The 18,494-nt window shown below is 43.2% G+C and overlaps 1 protein-coding gene across 11 annotated transcripts in view; it reads right to left on the reverse strand.

The window, feature by feature from the left end:
* The window catches only part of AKAP13 (A-kinase anchoring protein 13), a 206,158-nt gene that overhangs the window by 66,081 nt on the left and 121,583 nt on the right, over nt 1-18,494 (reverse strand). For 2 of the 11 annotated variants that reach the window (XM_048317391.1, XM_048317389.1), the window contains exon 1: nt 6,420-7,154. The exons of the other annotated variants lie outside the window; for them this stretch is intronic. In XM_048317391.1, coding sequence (XP_048173348.1) covers nt 6,420-6,500 — 81 coding nt within the window. In that variant the 5' untranslated portion in view covers nt 6,501-7,154. Of the gene's footprint in view, nt 1-6,419; nt 7,155-18,494 lie in introns of those variants that run through there. 11 annotated transcript variants of the gene reach the window in all.

Genomic DNA, 18,494 nt, shown 5'->3' on the forward strand with positions numbered 1-18,494 from the left:
TTTGCAGGCACGTGTGCATTACATGTGAGAAAATTCCTCCCTTTTCCCCCAGTTTCTTGTTTTGCTGAGAGAAGCCCAATGACAGGACCACAGGCTGGTGGCCACAGAAGATGATAAAAGCCCCACACTTTCTTCCTTGCCCACACTGATTATAGCTCATTGATTCCAGGCATCCCAAGTCTTTGCGGTGGGAGCAGAGGATGCAGTGCTGTTCCAGTGGCAGAGGGAGTATGAAACAGCCTCCGGGACCCAAGTTTCAATACACAGCTTTTGAAGAAATGCCAGGAGAGAACCAGCTATTTTTCCATACAGAAGCCTGAATGTGTTTATCTGCAGCTCACACACAGAATGAATAATGGAAGCACATCCCCAGGCACCAAAGACTGAATCCCAGAGGATTTTCTGCTTGCCTGTGAAACACCAGCAGGCTAAATGTTCAAAGAGGCCCTTAGGACACCAGCTAGAGCTGCGAGCAGCAGATGGTTCCATTGCTCTTTCTGGGCACACATGGATATTTCCTGACTCTCAGGGACATCTTCCTGCAGACTCTGAACTTAAACTTGATGTGACTTAATGCACAAGAAAAGGATGGCACTGGACAAGCTGTGAGACACCCTGGGCTGAGGCGTCCTCCATCCCACAGAACAGTGAGCGACCCCAGACCCCACTTCCAGGCTCTTCCTTCCTCTCCCCTTGGTCTTGGACAAGGAATTATCTAATCCACTCCAGTGTCATGCCTGCTCATAAAAGCAGGATCAGGACCTCCTTCTCAAAGACACTCCAACAGTATCTATGGCAGAGCCGTGTGACGGAGGCTCACGAGGAACAGGCACCTCGGGGGCCAGGGACTACCTCACACCTATGTACCTCTCCTACATTTCCAGTATGGAAAAGTCCTTTTTCTCTCCCTCTGGTTTTATTTTAACTCTTCTTGCCTTCCATTTCACAATAAAGAGAACACACTGACCTTCCAGGAAATCTTTCGCTATTGCAAAAGTTTGCACTTGTCAGCCTCACTGGTCGTGATATAAATCAACATCTCCAGAGCATAAGGAACCAGATGACTTTAGCTTTCATTTCCTAACAGATCCCTAGAGATTCATCTTCCCTCCATATTACTTTAACTTTGTCCTAAATTTGCAAGTTTCAATTTTTCTCCTTTTATTTTCCCCAGCTTCCAGACTATGATCTACCTTGCAGCTAAAACCAGATACAACTGCACATAGGAAAATATTGAGGAGAGTAATTGTAGCTTGCTTAGTGTATCATTAAGTACTTGTGCACCACACTGAGTAATATCCATTTCGAATATTCACTGTAGAATAAAAGTAGTAGAAAAAAGTAATACTCTAAATTCAATTATAACTAATTTCTTTCATAAGTAGAAATGATCCAATGATTTTTCTTTAAGTTATATGCATATTGGAATTATTTTCTAGGAACTTCCTGTTCCTGAAAATTTCCTATAGGATTAAAGAAATTTGTACACATAATTGGAATTCAATGTTTATGCTGACCAACTTTGAACTTCACAATTCCATTTACAATGAAATTATCCAGTTGCCTGCAGTTCCTGCACTAGAAACTAAAGCAACAGTTGATTTACCCACTTCACAAAAACCACCTTTCAAGATCCTCTGAAACACTTTGAAAAGGAACATGAAGGATGGGGCATCTGGGGAAGGAATTTCCACTGTTTTTCTTCAACATCTGTTGCTGCAGAAAGACTCCATACACACAAAACTCACGTCAAGAGCAACAATCACTGCTTTGGTAATCATCTTGCCAGACAATATTAAGAGCAGACATATCAATTTGCTTGCAAATTCCAGACTGATTTTTTATTTGATTTTTTTTGTAATCTCCCTGTGTATTTTCTAAGCTTTGGGGGAAGATATTAACAGGTGGATGCAGAACACAAGACATTCTCAAATGTATGCCAGAAGGGACAACACTTGCATTTTTGCAGTGATTTCTATGGAGATTTTTCTTCTATCACTGTGAATATGCTACACTGAGTCTTTTACCTTTACAGGACTGGTGACACTGTATCAGGACAACATTTTTTCAAGGAGGTCCAAACTGACCTCACTCACAGCAACAAGCCAGCAGTGCTATGGACAACAGTATTAAAGGATTTCACAAAAAAAGGCTCCTAGAAGCACAGGACATGTTACATGACTGAATAAATTAGCTCTTTATGGTGCTAGAGCAACACTAAATTCCTAGAGTGCATTTATCCCCCTGGCAATGTCCCAGCTGGGAAAAAGAAAGTGTGCCCCAAGTACATTTTCCAGCCCTTGGCACTGGGACGTCCTCCACCAGCAAAAGTAAAAGTCAACAGACTTGAATTAAGCTTTAAAAATAACAGCATTGGCTTTGCAAAAAAAAAAAAAATCTCTTAACTAATATGGGAGCAAAATTCCCACAAACATGTATGTGCCTAATGTGAAAACACAACAATTTCATTTAAATTGCCCTTCCAGTCGTAATTCTACGTGAGACACAAGCAGAAAAAGTCAAAAACTCTCTACGTCATTCTAAAGACACTTCTGTCCTTCGATAACCAGAAGAGCACGGACAGATGCAGGATTAAAGTTCAGAGTCATTTTAGGCCCACAAAGTTTGATGAACACCGCATACCCATCGGCTGGGGACATGCTTCCCCTACAACAACCCCAAAGAAGGAACGAACTTGCTTATGTGTCAATAAAGAAGAAAAAAGCTTCAACATTCAATGGAAGGAAGCCCAGTTCCAGCTAATTTAGGGACTTCTCCATATACTACTTTCAGCTTAGACTGCTGTAAATGGCACTTTGCCTTAGGTGGGCAGGGTTCATTCCGGAGGATCTTTGGTGCTGGAGTAAAGCTACCAGAGCAGCCAGGGAGCAGAACATCTAATTAATAGTGCTGTCCCTTTAATTTCAAAATGCCTTGATTAATTTTTAACACTGTTTTTAATTTCTTGAATAATGTTCTGATCTTCAGCTGGAAGCTGAATGGGATCAGTTCATCTGAAAAGCAGAAAAATCAAACCTCACTGCCCCAGCTGTGAAAAAACTTAACAACCTGAGCATTCACATACAGAGGTGAAATGCAGATAAAGGCAGAAACTGTTAGAGAACATTCCCAGCTGCCATTTCTCAGTCTCCCATTCCCAAAGCAAGCCCACTTCTTACTTTGTAACTCTGCAAAGCATTCCCTGTTCATCCCCACTTGAACGCCTGTCTGACTTCACATGTATTTGCAAGGTGCCAGCCAGTGTGGTTTTCATATCCCGTCCCTAGATAGTTTTATTTGTGGTAGCAGGCACAACATAAAAATGAGACAGGGCTGCCAAGGCACACATGGGCACACAGAAACTTCCCATTTTGGGCTTGCAATAACATAGCACACTGACTGCTTTACTCTGCACATAGCTGCTCAGAGCTCAGCAAAATGTTCAGACAAGCAGACATCCCACACACCCCACAACTTCTGCCTCATCTGCTACAATGCAAACCCAGCAGGAACAATGACAGCAGGTTTTTAAGTCATTTCTGCATCATCCAGGCTTCCCTGCGCAGTGGCAAACCCTAAGTTCAGGATCCAAGTTCATCAAGTTTGCACTGCTGCAGCAGCCAGTAAAAGAATCATGGAATCACAGAACGGTTTGGTTGGAAGGGACCTTGAAGATGATCCCAGTCCAACACCCCTCCCATAGACAGGGACAACTTTCCTGGTTGCTCAAATCACCATCCAACCTGGCCTTGAACACCTCCAGGGATGTGGCATCCCACAGCTTCTCTGTGCCAGGCCCTCACCTCCCTCACAGTAAGGAATTTCTTCCTAGGATGACGTCCTACTGCTGACAGAGGCTGGGACACTGCTGGTAACCTACTGCCTCTTGCTTTTTCATATGTGGAGAGGAGGAAGAAGCTATGCTAAAGCCAAAAATAATTGTGTGCATCAACCCTCAAAATTGCTGAGGTTAATTTTTTTCATAACTTCACAAGCCACTGTTTCAAGCACAATCTAAACATGGAAAATTTGAGCCTCGAGACAGTGGCCCTTCAGATGATACATGCATTGCAAAACAACGGGTAGGAACCAAAAATTCTTTTGTGACTGTACCTAAGAATGGATGCAATCAATGCAAATATAATCCCATCTATAAACACCCAGTACCCAAAACGGCATAAGATCTTCTTTGTTCAACACTTGTTCCCGTTGTCCTTTTTTAGCAGCTGGTTTTCTTTCCTATGTCATGACTGAGTCACCATCCCTGGAGGTGTTTAAAAGATGTGTAGATGTGGCACTGAGGGAACATGGTTTAGAGGTGGACTTGACAGTGCTGGGTTAATGGCTGGCCTTGATGATCTTAAGGGTCTTTTAAACCTAAACAATTCTACGATTTCTGAGTTCCCTATCTTAAAATGAAGCAAAGAACATACTCATCTACCACTCAAAGAAATGACAGCTTGTCTGAGTCAACCTGCAGCCAAATTGAAAGCTGTTTGGTACCTTGCAGGTGTCTTGTTAAAATTTCATCAACTCAAGCACTCTTGATGGATCCAATGTGGGTTTGCTTTTGTTCTAAGGACATGTACTTGCTTTTCAACATTTAAGAAACCCTGTCCTCTTAACTCCCCAAAATATGACCTAGATAAGATACAGTTTTATTTCAGTATTTTAATGAAAACCAAACCCAAAAGAAACCCCACCCCCAGCTCCCTCATTAAGGGCCTGATCCAACTCCCATTAACGTCAAGAGATGATCTGCCACTGACGCACTCGAGCATTGGCTTGGATCCCTAGATCATCAAAATTTAATTTCATCTACCAGTTATGTTATAGAAACCAGAGAAAACACGAAGAATGACTGAAAATCGAGCTAGAGTTGATTGTAGCTGTAGCTGTCACCAGCAACCCCCTATTTTAAACATCTGCAGGCTGTACAGCCTGTGTTGGGAGCAGCAATGCGTGCACACACGCACACATATATGGACACTGAGTCATTTGCAGGAACAGACAGTATAACCCACAGTTCTGAAACTCAATTAGGAAAATACTAGTTGGAACTAACAAGAGCCACATTTTGTTATAAAATCTAAGCTTTGCTGAACAAAAACTAATTTAAGAAACTGATGACATCAGAAATACTGAAGTTGGATAATTCTGGCAAATTGTATTTCAACCCAGGCATTCAGATACTCTTTATAAAGAAAAAGATTGTGCTTTTTATTGGCAACCAAGATTGTCAGGGGTACCAGGTCTCCTCCCAAGAATTAGCAAGCAGTCATTTCACAGAAGCAGCGTCCACAATACAACATTTTTAATGACTCATACTGTGTCTACAGACTGAATACCATGGGATTCAATCCTCAACCAGCATCAGTAACATGAGAGTTCAGAAATACTCAAAAAAATTGAGCTGGTAGAGAAAACAACTTAGAGCTATTTGTGCCACTAAAACCCAGTGGGTACACTGAAATAAAGGAAAACACTTTCATTCATAAACAAAGCAAGTTAACAGGAGCTAGGTCTATTTTAGTGCAGATAAAGTAAAACAAAAATTAATTGAAAATAAATTTGTTATATATTTTTGTCTTGACTTGGCCACAAGAGCATGAAACAAAAATCATAAAAAAGGAAGCCATATGATCATGTAGAATCCCACTGCTTCAGCTAAGAAGAGAAAAGAGAAAAAGGGAGAGGGAAAAGAAATGCTCTTCCAGGAGTTAAGATCTCTGAGTTGGGCTGTGTTTTGCAGTCCCTCTGGCTTCTCTCCTATTTCCATCTACTCTGCCAGGAAACTGCTGAAGCTCCACGAAGCTGTTACAGAGACAGGACATTCCCAGACTGCCATTGTGCCATTTGGTGGAGCCCTTGCTAATTTTAGATTAGAGGAGGAACACACTAGGACAATTAGCCAAGAGCCACTCCTGATTCTTGCTCCAACCCATCCTCAGACAAAATCACACCCAAACAACAAGACTGACAGCAACCCTTCTAACACAAACAAAAAACAGAGGCAGAGGAGGATCCACCATGCCTTTTTTTGGCAGAATGAATCTTTTTGGGGAACATGTGCCTTTCAACCTTAGAAGTGAGCACTGGAAATGGAAACCCATTGCCCCTCACACAGAAAACCCACGTGAGATTTCAAACCAGGGACTATTTAAGGGCAGAGGGCACATAGGATGGCCAGGGAGCTCTCCCAAAGAGTGCATGCCACAAGAGATTATCCAGTTGCAGAGATAATAATATTTGGCATGAAATGGTTTGATAACATTCAAAACCACCTCCATGCTGAAGGGCAAGAGCTCTTCCACCTGTCCCTCCCCTCGGCACTGTCCTGCTGGGGACTTGGGTACAGCAAGGACAGATCGATCCCCTGGAGATAGGGAAGGGAACCCACAAATAAACAAACATCATACCTTCAACAACACAACATCTACAGTCCTGTCCACCTTGGAAATGTCGCACAGGCTGTATCGCCTCTTGTGGCGTTCGTACATTTTGTCCAAGAAGCCGGCGGAGAAGCAGAGCCCACCATGAACCCTGGGCTGACCACGGCCCCAGACCTCTCACATCCGCGCTCAGAGGAGTCCCTGTGTCTCAGCACACCAGCCTGCCCGAGCTTCTTAACAGGAAAATGAAAATCCCAGTGCTGCGCCCGGCTGATAAAGTCTTCTCGGAACAGATTTGCTTATACAGGCAATGCAGGAACTTATAGCACACAAAAGATATTTGAAGACAGCTTTATACATATAGGATTATTTTTTTTGCGACTGCTAAGAATGGTATCAGCCTTCCTGTTATAGTAATAATAATAAAAAAAATGTTTTCCAGACAACTTTGATATCCAAAAAAGCACCAGAATGAAAATCCTGCCCGAGAAGAGAACAAAAGCCAGATGTGTGCAGCAGGAACACTGACGCTCCGAACGCAAAGGCAGAAGGTAGGCTCCGCCACGACGGGTCTAATTCAGGAAAAAAAACAAAAACAAAAACAAAAACAAAAAAAAAAAAAAACCAATCTCCGTATCCAACGCAAATAGTGTCACCAAAGTGCTTTGTTTTTCACGCCCTCATGCACTGAAAGAAACAATAAAAAAAGTACTTTCCTCCTTCCGAGTCAGTTCACTGTTCACCAGGGAAGGCGGCTTGGGTTTGCATTAAGTTTAAATTTCTAATGACAGCACTGGGCAAAAGGAAAGAAAATAATGAAATAAAGCCACTCCCTCCTGATTTGGGCTGGGACGTCACTGCTTGCCTTTTTAGTCCTGCACCAGTGTTCTCCCAGCTTTCAAATTTACTTTGCAGTTGTGGGAGCATGATTCAGAGAGAGGGAAAAAAAAAAAGAGGAGGGAGCAGGGGAAGAAAAAGCAGCAGCTTTTCTCTGCCAGCCTCTTCCACCTCTGCAGGCACTTGGTGTGTTTGCTCAGTCCAAAATGAGACTGAGAGCAAAGGGACATGTTTTTGGAGAGGTAAAAAGACTCTTCCTACTCCCCCAGGCCAGGTGAATGAAAGACAGTTTCAAGGTTAATGCTTTCCTAAAGCAGGAATGGAAACTTACGATTTAATCAATGTATATGGGAAAAAAAAAAAAAAAAAGGAAATCAGTCATTTACTTTATTCTTCGTTTCTTTGCAACACAGAGCAAAGATCTCAGCAACTAGTTGTCCAGAAAATACAATCTTCCCTCTTCTATTCTAGCCTGAAAGGCAGAGCTTTTTTTTCTTGGGGAAAAAAAAAACAACCCTAAAGTTTTTCGTCTTTCTAAATGCCGGGGCCAGCCCCGAGTCTGTGCTCTCAATAGCTCATTCACATCAGCTGGGCCCTGCATGCTCACTGCCACATGGTTTCCTGTTTTCAAACTGCCCCCTTGCAGCCCCCTCCGCTTTCCACCCCACCCTGACCTCTCCAGGGATGAAATCTTTCCATACTTCCCTGGCTTTAGACATTCTCTCATTCACCGATTCAAAAAAGGGAATGGGGGCGGTTCAAAACAAAAGGAAAAAAAAAAGAGAGAAGAAAAGGGGAAGCGGAGTTTTCAGTGACCGGGAGTTCGTAGCGACCAGAACTTGCTGCTTTGCTAGATGGAAAAGCTGAAAATGCAGAGATTTTTAATCCCGTGTTGCAAAGCAGGAAACGCAGAACTGGACACAGCACTTATCAACCCAAGGTTTAATCGCCGATCTCCAAAAGCCACCCTCGGCGGCGCTGGGAGAACTGGCCCGCCTCCTGCTGCTGGGATTTGCTCCACTCCTGGAGCTTAGTTTGGGGGTTGTAGGTCTTTTCACCCAGTCCTGTAGGGTGGTCCCGGTTCCCCGGCTGTATAAGGAGATTTGTAGCCACCAGCTCAAACTCTGGCAAAGGTGACTGAAACCCTGCAGCTTACCAGAACGGATAAAACGCAAATTCTCGGCATTTGAGTCCAAGATGAGTCTTCCAAAGGAAATCTAAACCCATCCGCTGCAAGCAAGCACTCCAGCTTCTCTCTTCCCAGTGCTACCCAGTCTTCTGACTGCCCAAACACATTGCACCACAGCCTGCCTGTGAGTAACACAGGAACTGACCCCCTTCCATGCCTGTTCATAAAACCGAAAACCGGGAGTTTACAGAACCATCACATGCTATCGTAAGCTCCTGGATGCGACAGCCCCAATCCATACAGTCAGACTACACACAAGCACAGCTACCCTACCCATTTAGCAGACTCAGTAAGCAAGTGAAGGGCATCTTTTCCTGAGACTTGGTGACACAGTGGCCAGCCCTGACACAAAGGTCCATCTTGGGCATCACACCTGAGCGTGTCCTCAGGCTCTGGAGCAGGCTGGGACTCGCAGTGGATGAGCTGCTCCCGGTAAGGGACACAGGTACACTCTTACCTAGTCAGTGCCAGGGGTCTCCCCACACTTTCCTTAAGCTCCAGTCTCTCCCTCACATCCCAAAGCTTCATCTCCACCAGCTGAACTGAGGAAGATTCCTCTACGAGGCTCTTACAGCTACAATCCCTGGCTCAAGAGCTCAGGCAACGACTCTGTTCTCTCCAAAAACAAGCAGAGCTTCTGCTTTCAGTATTAGGACGCACACAATGTGGTCGTACTTTGGGGACTTTCTGGAGCCACCAGTTTTCTCCACAAGTAATGAATCCCAGCAATCATGTGCCCATCAAGAAGAGGAATCAGAAATGGCTGTGACAGCATTCCAGCCCTTCAAACACTACCATAAAAGGCAGGGATTTCCTCAAATCTAAATTTACAAGGCAGGAACCCATAAACAAAGTATGTGAATTTAGTTCAGGTGTAGGAATTTGCAACAGTCACAGTGCTTTAATGATGCTCTAATGTTCGATTATGGAGCACCCTTCTTTTTCAACTGATACAGCAGATAGGTTTGTTTTCAAATCAATTTAATTACAGCTGCTGGTATACCAAGGCTGGATTTATCCAAACAACAACTGCGCAGCTCTACTCAGACACTCCATTTAAAGCACTTCACCTTTGATCCACAGAATTCCTCTGGCAACCACAAAGAAAAGTCCAGCTGCAGGGCTCAAGCAATGCCTACCATGCAGAGGATACTGCCAGGTGAGCATCACTAACTGTGACAGTGCATCTTCCACAGAGATGCAAGATGGGTCCAGCTTGTAGCTGCATCAACACCCAGTCTTTTGTGGCTCACGTTACCTCACCCTTCTTGCAAGTAAGGGGAAATGAGAAACATCTCCAGTCACAGCAGATGGAAGACACGCTGGGAAATGTGCAGCTTTCACAGCAGGAGGCCAGTTTTCCTCAGCTATGCACAAGCATTCTGGGATAGCCAAAAGCCACAAGCAACCCACTGTGTGCTTTCATGGGGCAGCCGGGAACAGAAAGCTCAGGTGGAAGGTGCACACAGGTGGAGAGAGCCAGTCAGGGAAGCTACGCCACACTGGGTGACTCTGGGCACAGGACTTGTCCCAGGACTTGGGGGATATCCCAGGATTTGGTGCATGTCCTGTGAATCAAGATGATGATCTGCCTTACTCCGTAATTATGTGTCTTGATCTAGTAAAGGTTGTCCATTGAATTCCTTGACTCCCCTACACCTTCAGCCACAGAGGGAAAGAATCAACACAAACCTAGAAAAAATAACCCCTTCTCTCCATTCTATTTTCTTTTTAAATTTAAGCCTCCAAATTCCTAATTCGTTCCAACAGTTTTTAATGTGGTTATGTTCCTGCCTCACAGCCAAGATCAGGAGGCCAGTGACAACTACAGACACCCAAAGTCCATCTCATCTTCATTTCCAGACTTCACTGTTGAAGGTGGGGAAAAACATAGTACAAACAAATAGAAGATAACGTGTCAGACAAACTCTCCCTTGGGAGACCATCACTCTCTTCCCACATTAGGTGGGGCTTTTGCTGCATTTCAGGCTAGAAATCTCGCCTTGCACACAGCCTGCCATCCACACAGGCACGCTGGGCAGACACAGAACACAACTCAGCCCGAACGAAGCAGAACAAAGGTTTCCAGTCTCTTTTGTCCAGCTATTTAAGGCAGTCCTTGAATGCTATACAAGTGTTTAGACAGTATATAATATTTATGCTCTGAAACACAATGTAACAGACAATCAGACGATAAAGATTAGATTAAATTAAAGAAACCCTACTCTAACAAGTAAATAATTCTCTCTTTTTTTTGGCGACTTGCTCAAAATGGAGCGGAGACGCGAGCAGCAGCCCCAGCCACCGGCTGCTGATGCGACAGTTCTGGGCTCCTTATTGAAAACATCTGGAAGCTCTGAGCCGCTTTGTGCAGACAGGAGTTTGAAACTGTCCAATCATTTCATATCCAAACCCAAGTCCAGCACTGAGGATTTCAAGGGAAGGAAAAGAGGGGGAAGAAAAAAAAAAAAAAGAGGCACTTGATCACACCATATGATCTGTAACTCATCCAGATAAAACTCCTCCTCCTCCTCCTCCACCCGCTAACAGACCTCTTAATGACAAGGAAATCATGGTTATCCTGAAACAGACTGAACTATTGTTATCTGTTTCGAATTACTTTTGCCATATCGTTATGAAACCCTGCAATGATGCAATCTGCAGAAATACTCAGGCGTATTAACTTTTTTAACCGCGGCTCTGATAGGAACTAATGGAGCAGTTGATGAAAGGAAAAAATTCTCCCTGTTTTAAAAAAGACAAAACCCACTTTTGGGCACTAAAACGAGGTGATAATAAATTCATCAGACAGTTAAGAGAGAAGAATTACAATTTAAATTGCTCTTTTCTTAAAAGAAAGCAGCTTTTTGGGAAGGCTTTTTAAAATTTTACATTTCTGGCACTTGCAAGGATAGACAAAACAAAACGTTTTTTTCCTAAAACTTAATAAGGCAAAGGAAATCTGCACTCTAATGCTGCAAAGCCTGTAAGAGGAGCACGTCCAGTCTGGAAGGGAGAGCACATCCATCGTGTCTGCAGGGAGGGAGGTCAGCACCCACATGAGACCAGACCGAGACGGACGCTCAAACGTGGATTTTGAAGCAGACCAGGCCCCTGCTGACCATAGAGAGCACTCACACCCCAGACCTTGATCAAGAGCCCTGGACGTTAGGTAAGGCATTTCTCATGTTTGCAAGAGCACTGCAACACTGAGAGGAGTTTTGGCTGATGCAGTCCCACCGTGCCTGTCTGCATCCCTGTGGGGTGGTGGCACTTCGGTCAAAGCTGCATTCCTCTGGCCATGGCATGACCCACCAGAGTCACACCAAGCTACAAGTGGCTCCAAAAGGCTGATTGTGATTTTGAATTTCCCTACAAAGTAGGGCATGGAAAGAAAGAGAGGGACATGGACAGTCCCCCACGACCAGACATCACAGGGATCCCATCTGCGGCAAATCTGTGCTACTCTAAGGGGGAAGGTCAGTGATGCAGCAACAAACCTTCACAATCCTGGTCCTAAAACACCTTTATATTCATCAGCTTGATTTAATCCTTGGGCAAATCATCCACAGTACCAACACAAGTTTTATTCTCCAGCCTGGGACTCTCCCAAAACTTCCTTATTCAAATCATATATTCACACAAAGGTCTGGAGAAAGGCATTTCTTCATAGAGCAACACTTTGGGACAACACGACTGAGCTAATTTAACATCCAGACAATCCACTGTCCAGCTGCAGCCTGTGTTAGAGCTCAAAGACAGAACTGTCTAACAAAGAGCTAAAGAGCCGTGAGGGAATGAGGAGGGCTTGGAAAGCTGTCAGACATACGGATACACGGAGCGTGTGTTCTGAGAAAATACAAAAACACCTTGAGAGACCTTCAGCCACTTCCTGACCTTCCCTTTTTCTAATATTTCTCAGAGACCCAGTGTACATTTTTCAGGAATTTCTATTGTCCAAATAACCTTCAGAAAAATGCCAAAGCTTTGGTCAGCCACAGAGCATGCCCAAACATCCTTCCAGAGGAAGTCAACTGCCCATCTCACTGCTCCCAAATGGCTACAGGAGAAATACAACCCACACAAGAGATTAGCAACCCCTCAGCTGACTCTACATCACTTTGCAAGATCTGCTTCTTCTTTTACCAAAAATAACTGCAGTTGGGATGTCTAGCTGGCTGAAGTGCTGTGGGATCTTGGACCATGCCACAGATATTTATTTAGCATGTTATGGGAGTTGAGAGAAATACTTCTGCTGTCAAACACTGGACATGTTTCTTTGCTCTGTGAATTCCAACATCCTGAAAATAGGGAAGGGAAAACACGAGTGGATAAAGTGGGAACAGTCCCAAAGCAGGCTGTCAAGGAGCACCTGAACTCTGAACTGCAGCAACAAACCAGCTACACATCCCCTGTGTCCTCCTGTCAGCTGCTCCCGTGCTCAGGCACTTCCCACCAGGGCACCAGGTCTAATGACCTACAGATTGGGTCAAACACAAAAAAATGTTCTGTTATTCTGTAAAGAATAACACTATTTGCAACCAAAACAAGTGGATGGGAGATAATGCCTTGATTTCACAGCTGCCACAGCCCAGCCTGGAACTGCTGCTGAAGAAATGACATTCACTTCTCTGATCTCATCCAAAACTACAGTTGGTCACAATAGATTTGCTTATGTTTTCCTTTATGGTTTTCAGTTGCTGATGTGTAGATTTTACACGCACACAATGAGTCACAATCTTCGTTAATTACTGTGATTCCAATCTAAAGGCAGGATTACAATTTCTGGGATCTTGAAGGATAATGATATAAATAAAAGTATCTAAAAGAGTGAATTGCATTTATAGGAGTTTTCAAACCACCATAAACATTATACAAGTCACTTGAAATTAGTTTGCACAGACTAGCCCCCAAATACTTGAAGGCCTGCTCAAGCCCAATCAAGCAATGTCTAATAATTTGTCCTACAGAGGAGTTAAGGAAGAGATCATTGCATTTGTCTCAAATGCAAGAAAAATGGGATGTTTCATTAACTATAAAGTTCACAAATTCAAAAATCAAAGGAGCTTTTCATTTTTATATCATCCATAATAAAAAAGCCCATTCTGACACTATTGGGATAGATATAGGATATACGAAAGTATTGACTTACACAACTAAAAACATATATTCTGTTGTCCCATAACAACACATTCGAGAAAGACTGAATTTCTACGGTTCAAAATACGAGGATAAAAATTAGTTTGAGTTTTTGTTCAGGAAAACAAAGCACCTCACATTTCCAGAGTGCAGGAAACACCCCTGTATTCTGAAATGACCCCCACTGCTGTGGGCAGGGCACAGGAGCAGGCCTGAGCCACTCCAGGATGCCTCAGCATAACATGAGATCAGTGCCATGAGATGTCTGGTGGATGGTTCTATCTGAAGAATTATGTCTTTAGCTAAAAACAGAGACAGGGCAGCAGATTATGTAGATGAATTGGCGGATAAAGCCCAACAAAAATGACGTATGGCATGAGTGAGTGAAATTAATGGACAATATCAAAAAGACACATCTTGAACTGAGGAAATTATTCAACTTTTACCATTCTTTCATGCCTACAGTTTAAGGCACTGTAATGCAACTGAAAAACAGAAACGGGTCATTCAAATGAATAAATCATGCCAGAAAATGATTCAGCTTCCCTTCCTTTTTTTTTTCCCTTTCTTTTTTTTCCCTTTTTAACTGAAGTCCCTAGGACTCAGCCCTTAGGAAGCCCACACGACCCAGTGTATTGTCCTGGCCAGGCACTCTGTCAAAAGGGAAAAAGTTATCTTTTCTATCATCTTGTAATTGAAAATCTGGGAGGGGAAGCGGTGGGAAAGCAAAGCACTGTACAAAGGCTCCCATCACATTCCCAGGTCAGCTTTTTGCTTGGCTGCTAATGAAGGCAGGGGATTGAGGACACTGTGGCATTTGTTTTGCCCTTCCAATTTTTCTGTTTGCTTTGTGGGAAGGGGGATCTCAGCCCCCACGGGTAACTGAGATGCCCTGAGTGCAGCCAAGCCCCTCTCCCAGCAATAACAGACACTCCAGCTCACCCTCCTACCTACACCCGCATCCAACCAATATTTTCGTGCCCTCTCTCCATGCATTTGGAAACTTGAAATAAAATCCAATGCAAACTTTGAGAGGAGGCATTTGGAATCCAGCTCCCACCTGGGAGGTCTGCTTGAGGACCACATGAGTATTCCTTTGCTCACTGTTTTATCCGTTTCCCTGGTAGTCCTCTGTAAAGAATATTAAACAAACACGTCTTTACAGCTCAAGAGCCCAGGAGAGAATGTTGACCCTGTGGAAAAAACCCAGGTTTTATCCATTTTTACCCCACTTTCATCCCTCTGGACTAAAGATGTATATACAAGGGTAAGGATTCATTGGGTCCACAAAGCCGTCATTAAGGACTGCTACATCAATCCATGCTGAGTATGTTCTCCCCCATAGCCTAATTTTAGAAAGTATTTTTAAAGGAATTTCAGGGCATAAAACATGTATAATTAACAGCCAGATACGTGGAAGCATCACCATTAGTGAGGAATTTTCTCAACAGTTGATGCTGCTCCAGAAAAATAATAAAATATTTATTCTAAGGTTATAAACTAACATATCCTACACCTCTACCAGCTTTTCAAAGATCCCTCTCCAGTAATACTTGCTGTTGCAAGGTTAAGTCCTAACTGGAATGATGGATCCCAAGCCCTGCTCCTATGACTCTCCCCTCAGTTAAATGTCAGGCCAATACATGTGCTCTAGGAAAGTTTTAGCAAATTGCTGAGCCTTTGTGCTCCCCTCTGTCATTCCCCACCTGCCAGAGCTGCTGCATTTCCATATATTTAATAGCTTTTTTCAACAGATAAATACATTTAAGCCAATGGATAATGATAAATGGGGCCAAAAATGTCAAAAAGCAGCATTTATGATATCCTGCAATTTCCCTGAGTTATCCTTCTGATTCACACTGTCCCAGGAGCTGCAAATTGCTGCGCTGCAGATAAGGAAAATGGAACATCTGAGATTTCTTGCCAGTGACTACAAGGAAAGGGTTGGTTTTGTTTTCTTGGGAAGAAAAGGGAAAATGTTCTGAAGTTTTCTCTTCAGGATAAAATCCAAAACATTTACAAGACTCAGGAGCACAAAAGCTTGCAGATAACCAGCAGAACTGATGCCAGTTCCATCAAAGCAAACTAGTAACAGCAACTGGGAGGAATGCAGATTATGCAGCATCCTTCTCTATAGAAAAAAACAATCCTTTCTGTTATGCAACAGTTAAATAATTTAACTGTTCCTAGTTATTATTCCTCAGCTAGTCTTTTTTGGCTATTATGCAGCACTAGTCTCTTCTGTTTCTGAAGTTTGCCTTTCAGAGAAAAAAAAAAGGCAACTTCAAAACATGCAAAAATTAATGAGACCCATATGTGGGATACTGTCATTATTCCATGTTTATAAGAGGATCAGGTTTTGTTAAATGGGCTTATTTAATGCAGACACATAAGCAAAAATACCCAGCAAAGATCTGAAAGCTATTGAAAGCAAAATATTCTCACAATTTAAACTGAAAGCCACTATATATTTTCGTGCAACTTTGTTTATGGCTTCTCTGACAGTTTATAAAGTTCTCCTAAGCAGAGAAACATCTCCTAGATAAGATTTTACCTTTTTGACTCTTTTCATCCTCATACTGTATTTAAGCTGGGCCAACCTAAAAAATCAATGGCTTATGGAAACATCTGTTGATACAGGCACACAATTTAGACTTTTTTCAACAGCTGTTGTTATTTTATGCTCTTTTTTGGCTAGGCCAGTTGGAAAGACTGGAAGAAAATACAAGTTGGGCTCCTTTCCCAACTTTGGTCTCTCTTTAGCGGCTGCAGTGGGCACCTCGTTCCCTCCCCTGTACTGGGAGTTTGGGGGAAAAAGGCTGAATGTCCCCCAAGTCTGGTATTGCTCACCAGCCTCAGACAAGAAATAAAGGAAATACATCTCCCAAACGGGCACCTGTGTTATCTCACTCGCCTAAATACTGGCTTAAAATACCCCCTGCTGCTTTCTGCCCCGTACAAGGGACTAAAACACCCTCCACTGCCCATCTTCCTGGCTCCCATTTCCACTTCCAACAGCAATCCACAATAAACCCCAGGTTCGTCTTGCCTCCCCCCCTGCTATTTCATTGCCGGGATCCAGACATTTGCCAACATGCTCCGTAAAAGATAACACACAATATATTTTAAGGGCCAACCTGCCAAAAGGTATTTGGTGCTTCAGACAGAGCTGCTTCCCAGACAGAACACGCGCTGCTCACTGTAAGGCTTGCGTAAAAATGGAATGTACTTTTCTTGTGAATCAAATGATTACCTAACAAAAAAACCCCCCCGACAAATTCAACCAAAATATCCTATTTTCAACATTTAATTCAACTGCTAGTTGAAACAAGATGTTTCCATCTAAATTCTGTTTTCTTGAAAGAGAAGAAAACAACTTATTAAGCTTTTAAAGAGCTCCAATCTTTTCCAGTGTACATTCAAACTGTCAGGAGCCAAAGAAAGCCAATACCCCACGCACAGATTTTTTTCTTTCCCCTTGCTCTTTTAAACAGAGAGGACTTGTTTAATTTTACCTTCAAACTTCTTATTTCCCTGCCATGCACTCCCAGAGTCTCCGTCAGTTGTGCCAAGGCTTGCCCAAAAGGACAGTCATAAAAAAACCAGTTTAAACAGAAACTGCTTATCTAGAGGAGGGAGAGCCCCAGGTTTGAGAGCAGAGGAGATATTTCAGCATTAAAGAATTCTCGGAGCTACTCCAAGACACAAATTTTTGTTGTCTGGTGCACTGTAAGGATTTTAAGCCCAGAAAGAAGCTATTTATTTAGTCTATATACACAGATTTATAACAAAGGTAGAGGATCCATCTACAGTCTTCTGGGTGCTTTTTGCATCATTTATAGCATACGAAGGATACCTCAGCTTTGTCAAAGACAGAAAACAAGAAATAAACAAGGCTTGACAAGAAAAATCAAACACTGTCCCCCAAACACACAGCTATAAAAAAAAAAAGCCTTTTGAGATGCCTCTCGACGTCTCCTTAAAACACATTAAAACCCAGAATTTGCAAAATGCCCTAAAATCCGTTTCAGCAGATGCTGCAGGGAGTAAAGGACTTTCTCTCAGCCCTTCCCTTTGGAAGACCGTGGGACCCCAGTCTTTACAGTCGTGCCTCTCTTCAGTCATCCGCAGGTAGGAATATCTGGACATGATGTAAGCAACCTGCCTTCTCTTTTAAAAGGCTCAGAAAGGTATATCACCACCCTGTTTTACCCCTGGTGTGCAGGCATTGGAAGCTAAAACTTATCTGCCTCCTTCTGGGCAAGCAGATCAGTAAGCATTTCCTCACCTTGTGATGGTCAGCAAGTTAAAAAAAAATAACAGTGGAACAAAATACCGAGAAACCCTTCTTTAATCCCAGTAGATTTTAACAGCCCATCCCTTTCCATGCTTTTGGTAAGAATCAGTACAGTATTTTGGAGAGGCAGAAGAGATTTCATACTCCTAAACACTAGATCTCAGATTGAAACTAACGTTTCAGAGAACTGCACCTCCAGCCTTTGTAAATGTGTATTTTGGAAATATTCCTCCCAACCACTTTCAGGCATTTAGTATGTCCAGCTGTGTTAAGAAACCAAGCAAAAGTTCAGTGTCAAGTAAGTCAGGATTATGATCTTCTTGTGATTTATGGAGGTAAGCATAGTCTCAGACAGAAGAAAAACAAGTCACTTGATGCTAAGCAGACTCAGCACCAGGGCTCAGACTAATGAGCGAGCAAGGGCGAGGCTTCATTTTCCTGCCTCTTATCTCAGCAGCTGGAAGGACACCACAGGAGGAGGGAGAGCACAGCCAGAGATAGGCAGAGCCAGCCCCAAGGTACCTGCAAACACAGTACTGGTGTTCCAGTGGGGAAGATGGAAATGCTCCAGGAGAGGGAGACACGTGGTATTGGATAAAGATGCACGTAAGAATATGCCCCCAAATAACTACGTGCAAAA

Source organism: Corvus hawaiiensis, chromosome 13, assembly GCF_020740725.1.
Source record: "Corvus hawaiiensis isolate bCorHaw1 chromosome 13, bCorHaw1.pri.cur, whole genome shotgun sequence".
In the NCBI taxonomy this organism is placed as follows: Eukaryota; Metazoa; Chordata; class Aves; order Passeriformes; family Corvidae; genus Corvus; species Corvus hawaiiensis.